The sequence below is a fragment of the Silurus meridionalis genome, chromosome 21 (assembly GCF_014805685.1).
Source record: "Silurus meridionalis isolate SWU-2019-XX chromosome 21, ASM1480568v1, whole genome shotgun sequence".
NCBI lineage: Eukaryota > Metazoa > Chordata > Actinopteri > Siluriformes > Siluridae > Silurus > Silurus meridionalis.
In genome coordinates, this window is record NC_060904.1 from 12,560,967 (window position 1) to 12,576,153 (window position 15,187).

The 15,187-nt window shown below is 35.6% G+C and overlaps 1 protein-coding gene and 1 long non-coding RNA gene across 2 annotated transcripts in view; both read left to right on the plus strand.

Moving 5' to 3' along the window:
- Window positions 1-15,187, plus strand: part of tmem67 (transmembrane protein 67) — a 29,675-nt gene that overhangs the window by 1,117 nt on the left and 13,371 nt on the right. The window contains exons 2-10 of the mRNA XM_046877426.1: window positions 239-327; window positions 5,150-5,240; window positions 6,335-6,434; window positions 6,538-6,604; window positions 6,685-6,756; window positions 6,843-6,905; window positions 9,227-9,381; window positions 10,303-10,411; window positions 14,253-14,339. Coding sequence (XP_046733382.1) covers window positions 239-327; window positions 5,150-5,240; window positions 6,335-6,434; window positions 6,538-6,604; window positions 6,685-6,756; window positions 6,843-6,905; window positions 9,227-9,381; window positions 10,303-10,411; window positions 14,253-14,339 — 833 coding nt within the window. The remainder of the gene's footprint in view (window positions 1-238; window positions 328-5,149; window positions 5,241-6,334; window positions 6,435-6,537; window positions 6,605-6,684; window positions 6,757-6,842; window positions 6,906-9,226; window positions 9,382-10,302; window positions 10,412-14,252; window positions 14,340-15,187) is intronic.
- LOC124403713 lies at window positions 11,032-11,925 on the plus strand. The gene is made up of 2 exons (XR_006928932.1): window positions 11,032-11,285; window positions 11,592-11,925. It is a non-coding gene; the product is annotated as an uncharacterized LOC124403713 (long non-coding RNA).

Below are 15,187 nucleotides of genomic sequence, written 5' to 3' on the forward strand. Positions count from 1 at the left end.
GCAAACAGTGCAAAAGACAACACAGGACAGTGCAAGACAACACAGGACAGTGCAGGACAATACAAAATAGCTCCGCCAGTAAACCTAATGTAACAAAATAAAGTGCACAGTAGCAGAAAAATGCAAACAGAATTTTGCAATTCAACAATAGCAGCAATCAAAATAAAGTGAGATGTGGCCAGAATATTGTGCAAAAGAACAAATCCTGCTCATACTGTTTACCATCTTTTTACAACAGGCTTGAGCTGTGAGTGTCAGAAGGGTTTCAAGATCCTGAGCAGCAACGGAGGGTCCATTACCTGCCAAAAGTGCGCAGATCCTAAATCGGTATGAGCTCATGTACTTAGGAGCAAGTAAACTTGGTTCTTGCAATAATAAACACTACAGTCCCTCACTATTAAGACTGCACCTACTCTAGTTCTGGACCATTAAGACTAACATATATTATTTCATTACCTAACTTGGTAAATGTAATGGATAGTTAATTGTCTTGTAAAGGAAAGTATGCTGTATGGTAACTGCAAAAGCTGCAATTCACCAAACTGGTCTAAATGAAAATAAGATAATATTGATAATATCAATAGTGTGATATATTGACATTATACTACAGGTTTTAAAGAATTATACTGTATTGCCTGGTGTCTATGCATTAATTATGTATTACTTACTGTTCTCTTAATTTTATAATATGGCACCTGTGCTTTAGGGGCATTTCGCCCTCAGAAAAAAGTACATAATTTGATGTGCATAGCATTAAAGGTCCAAAACACGATGAATAACTAATAAATAAGAACAAGCATACAAAGCGTGCACATGCTTCAACATACACAAGTCAATCCTGGAGTCAAATCTAAAAGTATACTAGCCAATCTATCAAACTTAAAAATCAAAGTCTCCATGGAAACCTTTATATGATACTAGATGCTGGTGTCGTGGCACGTCTTCAGTAAAATCTAAGAAATTAGTAATGGCATCAGGTGATAGAAGAAATCTATTTAGAAGCTCGTAACGCCCAAAACAGCATTTACAGAAAGATCGTTGGCGTAGTTTCATGGATTTTCCTAAACGCGCTTATACACTTTTTAGTTTCAGTTTTGTATTGTAGTAAACATCCAAACTTTCCCAACAGTCATTACTTTTCCTCCAGGTGTGTATTTGGGACTCCCCTTCCTTTTTTCTAAAGATAATTGTATGGTAGTGGTGGCAGGTTGTCTTGACACTTTTTGAAAACAAACATTAGTAACATACACAAGGACGGAAAAGCTAGTTTATAAAAGGAAGCTTTTATTGGAAACACGCATGGATTTTGGATATACTGGTTTGAGTGGTTGAGAACAGAAGATAAGATAATTTATTAATATAAGTACTTTATTAATAAGGAAGGAAATTCAAATTACAAGAAAAATATAAATAAAATGTAATAAAAAAAAAATGAAATATTCTATATATGCAAATGTGTATATATATATATATATATATATATATATATATATATATATATATATATATATATATATATAGTTGCTAGGTAACTAAGAACATATTGCACATTGTTTGATGGTAGAATATTGCACATGGTATTCTAATAATGTACATTGTAATTATTGTGAAATTTGTGAAGTTTTGATAACGCATATAAAAGTTCTGTGGTTGTCTTTGGTGGTCTCATTCTAGGGCTGGATGTGCTCCAGTGTCTGTCGGAGCAAACGGTTGCCACGACAATAGCTGGGATTTCTGGTACCAATGATGTCTCAAAAATGTTCTTAAAAAGACTCCAAGAAACATGAATAAGGAAAAGCAAAGTAGAGTTTATTGCAGTAAAACCACAATCAACCCGAGAACATACTAATGACATGGTCTGAAAACCAGTGGCAAAGTCATCTTCCTTTATACACATTAAGCATTCCTCGATTACTATTTAATTTAGAAACTCCCCAAATTTTGGCCCTCCTTAGTTACCATTATCTCAGAAACTTTCTTCTTCAGTATGTCAGGGGTCTGTTCTATCGTTCGAATTCCCATTAACTTCAGCCTAGTCAGGGTTGGACTAAAAAAAACGAAGAACCTCTTATTTTTCCCACTTCCTTGCCATTTTTTATTGTTACTTTTTATCATTCATGACTTTTTTTTTTTATTTTTCCTCAAGATCTTCTGCGTAAGTGCTCAGATTAGTGCTAAAGCATGTTGTTATATTTCAGCCAGGTGTATCCCTGTACAGCATTACATTCCAAAATAGCCCTACGTTCTCACCACTTTCTGCTATAGCATGTTGCTGTTGAATATGTCCTGTTTCTTGATACTCTGCTGAACGTGACCATCATACCAGCTGGTATGATGTTGTAAGACCTCCCGCGCATTCAGAAAATCTGCGAATTTTGAACACCCCCCTGCAGCCTCTATGGTACCTTAGTCAATTCATCTAGACATTGTGTCACTTTAATATTCCTAACATTCCTGAACACTCGGTCCCGCTGCAGATTCCTGCAAACTTTAAGATTCCCGCTACTTGCTGTTAGTAAGGTTCCAAATGTGAACCTGCGAATTTTTCGAGCCGTGAGTTCCGAACCGCGAATTATCGGGGGGTTGACTGCATTAGTTTAGATGGTCCTGATTACAGGCCCACCTCACCTGTATGTGAGGATCCTACTGGTCAGACCAGTGAAGATTCCGCTGAGAATTTTACTGAGCTGCCCTATAGTTTCTCTTCTGCACATTCCCCTAAAGTAATGACTCTGTTCTATCAGCCACACTGAACCAGAACAACTCACTCAGATACTGTGACCTTGTCAAAATGGTCCTCCCCGAAATAACATTTCAAAACAATGTGTCCATAGATGCTGTATCTTTTCTTTTTTTGGCTCTTAAATTCAGTGTGCAGTCTAATCATTATATGAGCATGAAGTTAACCTCTTACCCTTCAGCGCCGCATCCGCTGGACCGCTATCCTATTGTTCTCAGGTGTTAATGTTTAACAATAGATTAAATAAAAAGGGAGAAGAGTAAAAATGACAAACTAGAAATCATTCTAAAGGTCTAAGCCTCAAGCATCGCTTTTAGATCGCTGTTTTTCAATGAAACAGATGTATCTGCTAATTTGAGTCTACACTCTGTAGACAGGTGCTGTGACGTTTTGCTCTGCAGCACCTATCATTTCAAACCTTTTCTTTCCAGGCAGTGGCATTTTACAAACAAAATGATTAATGGAAAATGTAGCCAATGAGTGCAGGATTCTATTGATATATGGGAGGATTTTATTCCCCATGTGGGCAAGTTCAAAGTTTTATTAATCTTTTGAAACTATTAGTGGTCCACAGTGACGCATCAGGAAGTGGATGCAGCTCTCGGTTCTGCACAAACAGCTGTTTCCAGCTCGTGCTAACTGGCTTTGTTTCCAAAAAAAAAAGAAAACAACAAAAAAAATTTGCACAGCGCAGCGATGTGGAAAATATTCTTGGGGGCAGAGTAACAACAGAGACTTGGAAATCTGCATGGGAATCGAAGATCTGAGCCTATTTTACATCTGTAAATTACAATATATCTCCCCTACAGTTTTATATGATAACGTATGTTTTATTGCCCGTTTGTTTTTGTAAGAGAAATGCTTGAAATGTGTGTGTGTGTGTGTGTGTGTGTGTGTGTGTGTGTGTGTTGGGACTCGAATGGCCGGAGATCAATATGAATGGTCATGACTGTAAAACAGTAGCTTGTCTGGCTACCTGGCCATCAATATAAATGCCAATCGATATCAATAGCCAAACATGTATAATAATAGCATTAATAGTCAGCCATTAATGTGAATAAAGACTGTGTATGAATAGAGTATAAATGGCCACCTGAGTTTAGGAGATGGCTCTCAAATAGGGAGGGGGAGAAAATGATCAGAAATAGTCTCAGATAAATGTTTGTAGGAATCTCATTTGTCATGAAAATCTTCATAAAATATAAACTCATGAGACATGTGGCTTTCAACACAATAGTTTTCTGGATTGCTCCAGGACTGATTTCATGTATTTATATATGAAATAAAAATAATCTTCAATGCAGGAAATGTATATTCAAGGTACTTCATTATCTATTACTTATTATCTTTTTGAGACATTAAAGCTTAAAATGTCTTCTTTTTAAGATATTTAAATTGTGTATGTAGCCCACCTTTCTCAGGAACTGTTGACATGTAAAGCTATGTAGGGCATTTTCTGCTGTGAGTCCCAAAATTTGGGCCGGGTGGGACGGGGAGGGGTGAACCAGACATAAATGTTCAGATAAATGTTTGTAGGAATCTAATTTTTCACGATATCTTCATTTAATTTGAAATATAAACTCATGAGACATGTGGCTTTTAAGTTATTACTTTTCTGAATTGCTCCAGGACTGATTTCATGTATTTATATATATTAAATAAAACTAATTTTCAATTCAGGAAATGCATATTCGAAGTACTTCATCATCTATAACGTATTATCTCTTTGCGCAATATCAACTTTGAATGGCTGACAGTAAAGTTTAAAGTGTCTTTCAAATATATTTAAATAGTGTATGTAGCCCACTTTGTTCAGGAACTGTTAACATTTAAATGTAGGTAGGGCATTTTCAGCTGTGAGTCCCAAAAGCTGTGGTGAAGGCTAACAGGTTAAAGTATTAAGTATAAAGTATTAACTCAACAAATTATCCTACATTCAACCATTTAAGGCCTGACCAAACAAGCATGCAGGGGGTGTGACGCGTTGTAAAGGATACTGAGACGTTTCCTCATCATTTTCCTCTCAGACACCTCAACCAGAGACTCCAGCTACACTCCTATTTCCTAATAAGCTTGTTGAGTCTGTTGGCATCAAAAAGACCATACCTTCTGTTCTGATTGTGATATAAATATTCTCCAAGAACTATTATCTAATCCAATAAGATATTACTTATAGTTGTGTAGAAATGTTCACTGACCCTGGAGCCCATTTCTGAAGACTTGCGATATGGAAGAATGTGACTTTTATCACAGAATGAAGGGCAAACTGTGCACTGAATAACATTCAGACAGTCAGTTACACATTATACTTCTCTTTGATATGGAGATTTGCCAGGACTGGAACTGAAAACATCCACACCAGTCTGTTCTCATACTCTACACTGAACACACTGCCACTTTGTTTGGTAGGGCGTTACACAAGATGGATACGAATGTATCAGTTGTCCAGGCGGACTGGGGGAGGATGGGAGGTGCCAGTGTCCTGGAGGCAGTGTTCTGGGTGAGTTTTATTTTTGAATAACAACAATATCAATAATATCAATTTACAGATGTATCCATACTGGTATCGTTCTGATAGTGTGCTTTTATTTGATACTTTGTAAAGTAGACTTGATGTGTGTTGTCATGCTAATGAAGTGATGAAATGAAATCACAGCAAAACTGCAAAAAGAAAAGAGGTGCTACTTTAATATCATAGGTAAGGTTTTTATTTCCGTGTTATAATTGTATAGAATTCAAACAATAAATAATAAAGGGTTTCATGTGTCTAGAACAATTTGCCAAGAATTGGACACTTGAGCCTATTGTCATCCATACATATAGTGATGGATAGGGGTCCCAGGATAAGCTGAAAGTGAGAGTCTAGAGAAAGCCTAAAATCATCAGATCATATTCTTTATTTTCTAAACACATTAAAGATCATGTAATATTTTTCTACTGCACGTGGAAAAATTACCATTAGTATTTTGCTGCAAATCTCTTGGAAGTTACCTAATTAAAAAATCGTCTTCAAACCCACCACAATTATGAGGTTTCTGTGATGGACAATATGGGGAACATTACGATGACATCATTGTATTGTAAACAGAAAGAACTGTTGGCATTAAAGAATAGAGAAGTGAATGAGCAAGATGTGAATAAGCCAATTATTTTTGGAAGAACCAATGGCCCAATCAGATCACTACTTTCCTAATGCTTTAAATGATCAAATGCAGAGCTCATTAAAGTATTGGGCATGCTGTTTTTTGATCATGAGTATACATCATATGAATAAGGTGATGTTGAAGAACATGTGATGTGGTATTACTTTGAAAAGAAAAATCTACACACTTTTATAATGGGGCGATGTTAAGAATCAAGATTTTCCAATAATTTTCAAGACTTCATCTGGAGAAAACTTGCGCCACAAACAGCTTATAAAGCAGGTTCGGGATCCCATTGTTACAAATGATTCATCGGGAGAGGGTTAAATTTCCATGGCATTAGATATATCAAAATGTAAAGACAATAATAAAGAGGTGGTAAAAAAAAATATGGCACATTTGTAGTATTACTTAGCACTTAAGTGTTTTATATAAACATTTGTTTTTTCAGTGGAAAGAAACGTGAATGGCATCCCTCTCCAAGAAGCCCTGTGTGAGTTTTGTAATGGAACAGATCCAGCATTTTCTTCCCCAGACACAAAAGGCAACAGGTTATCATTCTCTCTCTCGCTCTTCTCCCTCTGGTTTTACTGTATATTCTGTGTTTATTTTGCAATGTCACTTTATCAAAGCATGTATGTCTTATATGTGTAGATGTGTGAGATGCCAGGAATCCTTCATCAGCACATCTCAGTCCTGTGAATGTGGCTCTAACTATATGGTAAAAACAATTGAATGCCCAGAATAAAACTGTTAAGACTTATTATAGTTGTTTTTATATCAGAAATGAATGTTTTACAGGCTGGAGGGATGTGTTTCCCTCCCAGCAATCTGCCCTCACAAGTTCAGACTACAATTAATTTTGCTCAATTGGTAAGAATTTCTTTGTTTTTGTGAAGATATAGAAGGGCTCAGTCATTTCTAATGTTACTTACTAACTTTGATATTCTTTGGTGAAGGGTTTGGCTGTGGTTTCCTCCTGGCTTGTTAGCTTCCTGTATTCTTCTGCAGCTGCCTGTCTGGTAGGTGTACACACACACACACACACACACACACACACATGCAGACACACACACACCCACTCTTTTACTCACTCACATTTTTTTATAGCCTTCTTTTTACTATTTATATTTTTATTTATGATATGTATATTGGATTTTTAGATAGTATTGAAATAGTTTTTTAAGGATTGAGTGATATTTCCCCTATTTCAGTGCTATCAGGTTTCTATAAATAACAGAGAACAGACAGCGCTTATGCACAGCCTTCATGCAACAAACCACATCCTTCCTGCTGATCGAGCAAAAACCTTTATGTACTGCTTGATTTTATTCAACTTGATTTTATAACATTACTTCAAAGATGCATTTTTAGCATATTTGTGTCTGTATTTTTTGCTCTTAAGGATAGATCATATTTTTTCCTGATCTTAATAAGGGGATCATTTTATCACTTTTATAAGAGGATTTTTTTAAGCAGCTTTTGACACAAAAATCAAGAAGAAAACAAGAAGACCCATAGTTCAAGTGAAGGGTAAATTTTATGCTGCCACATCCAAAGACATCCTGTATAATTGTGTGCCTACATATTTGTGATAATAGTTTAAGGAAGATATACATATGGCTGGAAAAGCAGGTGTCCCAATACTTTTTTGTCCATATAATGTAACTACTAGTTGTAGGTTTATGAAAAACATATATTTTTTAACACCTTTAAGTTAAAAAGCAGTTTAGAAGTAAAAAAAAAAAAAATTGGTACAGGGGCCACGTTTACCACTGTAACATCCCTCTTCTTCTAACAATAGTCCATATACATCTGCAAACTAGGAAGACCAGTTGCTGGTGTATTTGGAGAGTAATGTTGCCACATTCTTGTCTGACACAGGATTCTACCTGCTCAACAGTCCTGGGTCTTTTTTGTTGTATTTTTCATTTTATGATGCTCAAAATGTTTTTAAATAGTGAAAAGTCTGGACTGAATGTAGGCACAGTCTCTTCTACTATGAAGCCATAGATTATATTTGGTTTAGAATTGTCTTGCTGAAACATGCAAGGCTTTCCCTGAAAAATACTTTTGCCTCAGTCAATTTTACATAAGCGTTGGCTTCTTCTTTGCATGATAGGGCTTTATGGCAAACTCTGTTCATTTTCAGATTTCTGGAGGTGTTTCTGAACCCATACAGTGATTTCTGTTTTTACTGCATTGCCACGGAGATCACGGGCACCCAATATTAATATTTCCGTGCTTTTGTGCTTTCGTGTGAATTAAAATCAAGTGTATAAGATTTTTTCCCCCATTTTAAATAAGGGCCACAGGTGCCTTGGTTATGTTGTTCATTTGGTGCTTGTTGCTATTGTACAAATTATGTATAAATATGTTTTGCTAACATGCATATAAAATAAATGTACAAGTTATATTAATCTACCGATATTATCCAATAAATAATCTAACAAAGATATATGTGGTTATGAACATGATAAATAAATGAACTTGTAGGTGTTAATTGTCGGGTCTAAAAACCACCACCAGTTTAATTGTTATTCTTAAATCTTTGAGATTTCACTGTAGATTGCTACCATTTTAGCAAGCCACTGCTAGAATTTATTCAGAGATCACTCTGTCCTCCATACTAACAAGGTCTCAAATAATATTTAGATAAGTCAAAGTCAGATCAAACTTTATTGCCATTCAGCTATGCAACAAAGTGCAAAGCAGAACAAAACTGCATTTTTCCAAAAGTTTCAGTGTGCAGTTGTAACATATAACGATCCACAGCCAAGACAGGTAACAAATACATCAATCAACAGCATAATAGACTTACCGGATAGCAATAGACGCAAAAATAATGTGAAATGAGAAACATTGCAAGATAACAATGTTTAATTAAACGTGTCTCTTCATCAATAATCAACTCAATAATAACGCTATAATGAATGGATATTAGATGCCCCCTAGATGAGGATAAGTTCCCTACTGAGTCTGGTTCCTCTCAAGGTTTCGTCCTCCATAAAGTCGCAGGGAGATTTTTCTTGCCATAGTCATCACTGGCTTGGTTATTACAGCTAAACTTAAAGGCACTAAACGTATAAACTGATATTTTATAACCTCTATTTCTGTAAAGCTGCTTTAAAACAATGTTCAATGTTATATATGCTATACAATGCTATACAAATACAAAACTGAATTAAATTCAATTAATTAGATTATATTATTATACATTGTGATCATGCTTTACAAATGCAAAGTGTTCTCTCAAACATAGAGATAAAGTGACTTTCGAAATGACTGCTTTGTCATCACTTATGCAAGTGTGTTGACGTTTAAATATTTTCTTGCCTTTTAGTTGTTCACTAATCGGACAGCATGCCAGGCTCTGGGGAATATGTGTGTGATGAACATGCACTCCTCAAGCAGTATAAGCAACGATGCCTGTGGCCTTTTCAACACCATCTACAGAGCAACAGCAGCGCAAGGCAACAACCAGGACAACCCCTACTGGTACACACATATACAAACACACTTAATGCAATGTAGATCTCTGTCAGGAATGTAGTACTCGATCCACTGCTTTTCTATATCCGATGATGGCATGAAGGGTACAGGCCAATATTTGACACTTTTTGCCTTTATTAACCATTTTATCCTGATTAAGGTCACAAAAGTCATCTGACCAGGATGGCGAAATACCTGCATAAACTTTTATCAGACGCTATCACAATTGACTTGTGCAATGGAAATTATTATTTTTATTATTTATTTTTTCGTAAACACATGTGACTTGTGTCTCAGAACCCTCATAGCCTCCCATTTTGTTGTTTCAAATAGCATAAGAACGAAACAAAATGTAAGCATAATGTATTGTATTGTAGCTAGTTTAAAAAAGAATAGTTAAGTACGATTATTATGATTTTTTTTTCCAACTTTCATAAAGCTTCTTTTTAAAGAGGACAGGGTTGTTTTATAGTCTTTTATCTGTTTGGCCTTGTGTTCTTGATACCCTTTTAATGACCCCAGAGTGAGCACAGTACTGTTCATTGTCTGTGCTGATTCATACTGTATCTGTGATTTCGGCCTCTCGCATTTTCCTTAATAGTGAAAATTACCAGGAAGCCAAAAATACACCAGACCTTAAAGATTTGTCTCCTTCCAGTTCTAGTCTGCTGCTGTCCCTAATTCCAAAAACTTCCATTTTTACAAGCTAATGGCTGCATTTTAGGTTATGAGCAACAGTATGCTTAGGAGAAGTGTGTTTTGAAACTTCTGTAGCCTTTTCCTGAATCAAGGTAAAAAAGGAAGTACCTTTTTACAGCTCTTGAATCAAATAATCTAATGGGCTGTATTGTAACATTCATCAGTCTGATAATAAGTGCTTGCATTTTGCTGAGGATGTTGTACTGTGTTTGTATGTTGCCCTTACAGGAGGTCTAACCTGCCCTGGCTGTATTATGGAGAACAGCCTGGATTGGCATCAAGAGTATTGCAAACTGAGCCGCTGCCTGTAGGCTTTAGTTTTAAAGGCGCAAATAAGGTATGGATCAATTTTATAATATTATATATATGTGTGTGTTTTCACATGTTCTTTTTATTTCACAAGGAAAATAAAATCTTATTGCAATTAATTTTGTCGGATTTTCATTGTTAGCTGTCTCAAATTGTATAAATGTGACATAGTGAAATGACTTGACTTTATAACATCATGTTTTATTGAAGCACCCGACCATCTCACCCATATGCAGAGAAACCCAATGGTCTAGAGAATGCCTTTGTATGCTGTTGCATTACATTTTCCCTTCACTAGAACTAAGATTCTGTCGGACCACCCCTCTCTGAGCGGACACATCACGAGTGGATTCTCTGTTGTAGTCAATTCCCAATGTAACACACTTATTAAAAATAATACAGTGGAACCCGGTTATGTCGATGTCCTAGGGGGTCGCCAAAAAGCATCGAGGTAACCGATGATCGAGATAAACGAAAATCAAAATGGCGGCAATATATTAACGTGCTTGAAATTTCTTTATGTACATGATGTGCGATAATAAATGAGAATGTGCATGCACGTGTTTTTGAAGGTTTTTTTTACACAACAGTGTTGCCGCGATTTGTTTGATGAAGGCATGCTATAAAAATACATACAGTACATGTTTATCTGTCAGGAATCCCCCTGCCACGCCCACTTCGGCCCCCTTCAGCGTGTCAGGTGCTTTCTCGGCCGCTTTCTCTGAAGCTCCAGGCTTCAATCGCGCACAAAGTCACCCTTATTTTCGGCCTTCATCTGTTTTTGAACAAAATAGCGTTTGTATAAAACCTTTAGTTCCACAGGTTCAGCCCTATTTTGTTCTCAACCTTCGTGCGTGAACAATCATTATTGTAGCCGGTTTACCTTCCTGCATCTGCAATGGGTGAGTTTGTACTTTTATTCTCATTTTAATGCTGTTTTCTATTCTACTGTTATTGAATATACTTATTATAATCTAATATTCTTATTTTCTTAGATTATTATTCTTATATGCTTAACTGTATTGTTCTACATATTCATGTTAGTATCTAGGTCATACATACTTTAGAGCTGATTGTGTTACACAGTGTGTCGAGCTCATAGAGATAACATTTACATGCTTGTTAGCTTGTTGCTAAATGCACATATTAATTTTATGCTTAGTCATTGTGATTTCCAAATTTATATCTTCTCTCTTTTTTTTATTAAGCTTCATCTCACAGACGTTCTGGAACAGCTATGAGGAGCATTCTCCGCAGACTGTTTCATCAGTTTCAACTCTTCTCCCTAGAAACTGAAATTGCCCAATTTATCGAACATCTCTCTACCTCAACTGTTCCAGAGAATGCCTTTCTGCCTCCTCGCATTGTAAAGCCTGCCTTTACACGTGATATAGGCACACAGACCCCACCTGACTTCCCTGCTGTTTATCATTAGGACACACAGACCGAGACTGGTCTTGATTGCTTTTTTATGTCTCCTTAAACTTACAAGGCAGCCTCCAAGCTCTTTTTTCCCAAATAAACTTGCTTAAGTCTGCCCAACATATGTGGTTGTTTTATTTAACCTGCACACTCATTAGTCAACCTTTAGTCTACTCTATTATTAGTATCAGATTATTAGTTTAATTTTACTTGGAGTAAATAGATTACATAAGTTTAATTAATATATAAGCTAAATAGGTAATTTTAATTCAGCTAATTTGATGGTATCCAATAAGATCTATACTAATTATTAGCTAAATATGTCAGATTGATTACACTCTAAATTAGTTTGATTAAAATGCAAGCTAAATGAGATGGATTGGAATATTTTTCTCAACAAGACCCAAACATGTTCCACCAAGACTATTCCAAAATCTCATTCTCATTCTCTCTGTGTTTCTCTGGCCACAACAGAGAGAAATGTGATGTGTGTTAGTTCAATTTAAATAGTTTTCAATGCAATACTGGTTATATAAAACCAAAGAAATCCATTAGAAATCGGAAGTTTTACTTGACGCTATTTAAATGTATATTGACCATGTTAACCCCCTTGTACAAAAAATTTATAATTTTCCTTAAATCTCATCACTACCATTAACAAGGAAGTCTGATCTCTCATGGATCGTCAGACTTTACACCAATTTGTGGAGTCCATTAATCTCAAACGTACATTGTCTTTCTGAGATTATATTTCTTTTCTCTTATTTTCCCCTAATGGAATGATTTGTAATAAAGTAGAAGCAGTTTCACAAGTTGTCTCAAGTGTCCCTTTTGGACCCCTTTGTGTTAATTTGGGAAAACCATTCAAATAGTCAAATATTGTCCATTTTATGTTACACATTTTGTTGTGTGTTGTAAGAAAAAATGATGAGGACAACGAAGATCGTAATGAAGAAGGAAGTTTATAACAGCGTAGCAGTGACAAAATACATAAAGCACTTTGGGTTCATCGGAGTCAGAAAGAACCAGAGCAAACTCTGCCCAGATATTTTATATTTTTCTTCCCTTTGAAGTATAGACCGGAGTCATCCTTTAAATGTAAATTAAATGTAGGACATGCATGAAAGAACAAAAGGCTGGGGGATACCACTCTCGAGCCGGAGGTCAGCAGGTGGTAATCACTGGTATTTACAACTTTGCTGTTGCCGACCTCCCAGCGAGTCGGGTCAGGGTATTGTTTAAATGATAATTGTTGTCTCAGACACCGTTTAGTTAGAGATAGTCCTTCATAGCTTGCTGCCTCTCCCAAACTCATTAAAGTTAGACTATGATTAAGATTTATAACACTGAAATTCTACATCAAACTATATAACTACTTTTGTGAAATTTATGTTTTGCGGATGAGCTTAATTTGATATACCGTGGGGTGGAATCTGGGTTGAGGCATCTGGGTTGGATCTCTGATGATCGCAAATGTTGAGCTATTTTATGAGTTGTTCAGTGGCTCCTATTTCTATAGAACATTACTCATAATCTTACACTTCAGTGCCCATGTTAGTTCTCACTCTCCAGTGTTTTGTATTGTTTAAAGATTTATAATCACACTCTTTATATCACCCAAATGAGGATGGGTTCCCCTTTTTGAGTCTGGTTCCTCTCAAGGTTTCTTCCTCATAACATCTAAGGGAGATTTCCTTGCCATGGCTGCTCATCAGGGATAAATACACACCATTCACCTTAACTCTTAAAATGATGTAAAACTGCTTTGAGACAATGTCTGTTGTGAAAAGCGCTATAGAAATAAACTTGACTTGACTTGACTTGAGGAAGTTTGTCATTCCTACAGTGTATATACAAAATAAGAACAGATGCATAATGAAATTTCCCCATAAAATCAAGATATAACTTTAGCACTGAAGCATGCAATTTGAAAAAAACATTTGCACTCATTTGCTTGTTTTTTTAAACCTGCACATCAACTTGGGTAATTTTTTCTGGTATTTGGGTGGGGTTTTTTAAATAATTTTCGATTCTTGCACTGTTCTGGAATAATACCTAAATTGTTTAGGTGTTTTACAAATGTACTCGAAACATGATGATGTCATGGGGCATTACAAACTTTTTCCATTTTCTATCTGGTATTGACAGCTTGAGGTTCGGAACTGTGCCAGGATGCTAGCACCGACATCTTCTATGTCTAAAGGGGGAAAAAAGTTATCATAATTATCTAATATCTGTAATTTATTACAGATTTTAATTTGATAGTATATTAAAGTATATTATACTAATTTATAATTATTATGTTGTTTATGGATTTCATTTCATGTATGTATACTCCTAACTTGTATGTAAATTTTTTGCAATGCTTTCAGTAATGTGGTTAATGAATATAGTAGAATATTATGATTGAAATATTTTTTTTTTTATCTGTATGTGTTTGTCCTCAGAACACAAACATAGGGTTGCTGGCTGCAGTATACACAGTACAAGGAGAGTTCCTTAGATGGGAGAATCTTGGCAGAAAATACCTGCAGGTAAACTATCGCTATAGTTTTTATATAACCCATGAATGGTTAAGATTTATGTTAAACAACCTATAAAACTAAAAACTAGGCATGTCACCTTGCAAAATATCTGAGTATGTGTATGTAGATGCTGACATCCCTAAAACATTCCCCACATTGATATTGACTTTAATTTTGTACTTTGGTTGTCACTTTCATTAGCGAACTCTGAATATGCAGCTTACCATTTGCACTAGACTCATTTGACATCCATTTATTTTGGGACTAATTTATTATTCTGCTTTTGTTTTCAAAAGTTGTGCTTTATGCATGAGATATACTGTATGGACAGAAGTTTGCAGACCCCTGACCATGTGAATTTGTTTGCTTTTTGAACATTTCACATTTTGCCCTTTTTGCTGTTATAATAACGTCCACTCTTCAGGGAAGATGTCCCACTAGATTGTGTGTGTGTGTAGGCAAATATTTAAAGTAAAGAACTTATCAAATACTAATTTAATACTCATATTAACTTTGAATTCATATGATGAATAATATGCACACACTAAAACTAAGGGGAAAAAAAGACACACACACTGCAGCTGGGAGTAAAATTCTTTGGGCTTCACTAACCTTGAAAAAGTTCCGGGAAAATAACTTGGGAGGATGTGGTCCGCTGACGGGGTCACGGACAGGAGATTAAAATGCAAGTGATGTGCAAGTAAGAATAAAACACTCCAATCCATGTAAACCATATCTTCATAGAGCTCACTTTCTCTCATAAATAATGTATTTTTTAATAATTATATTGTATATTGGCCCATTATAGCTAAATCAGTCATGATAGCAAATAAATATATTGCTGGATTTTTTTTGCA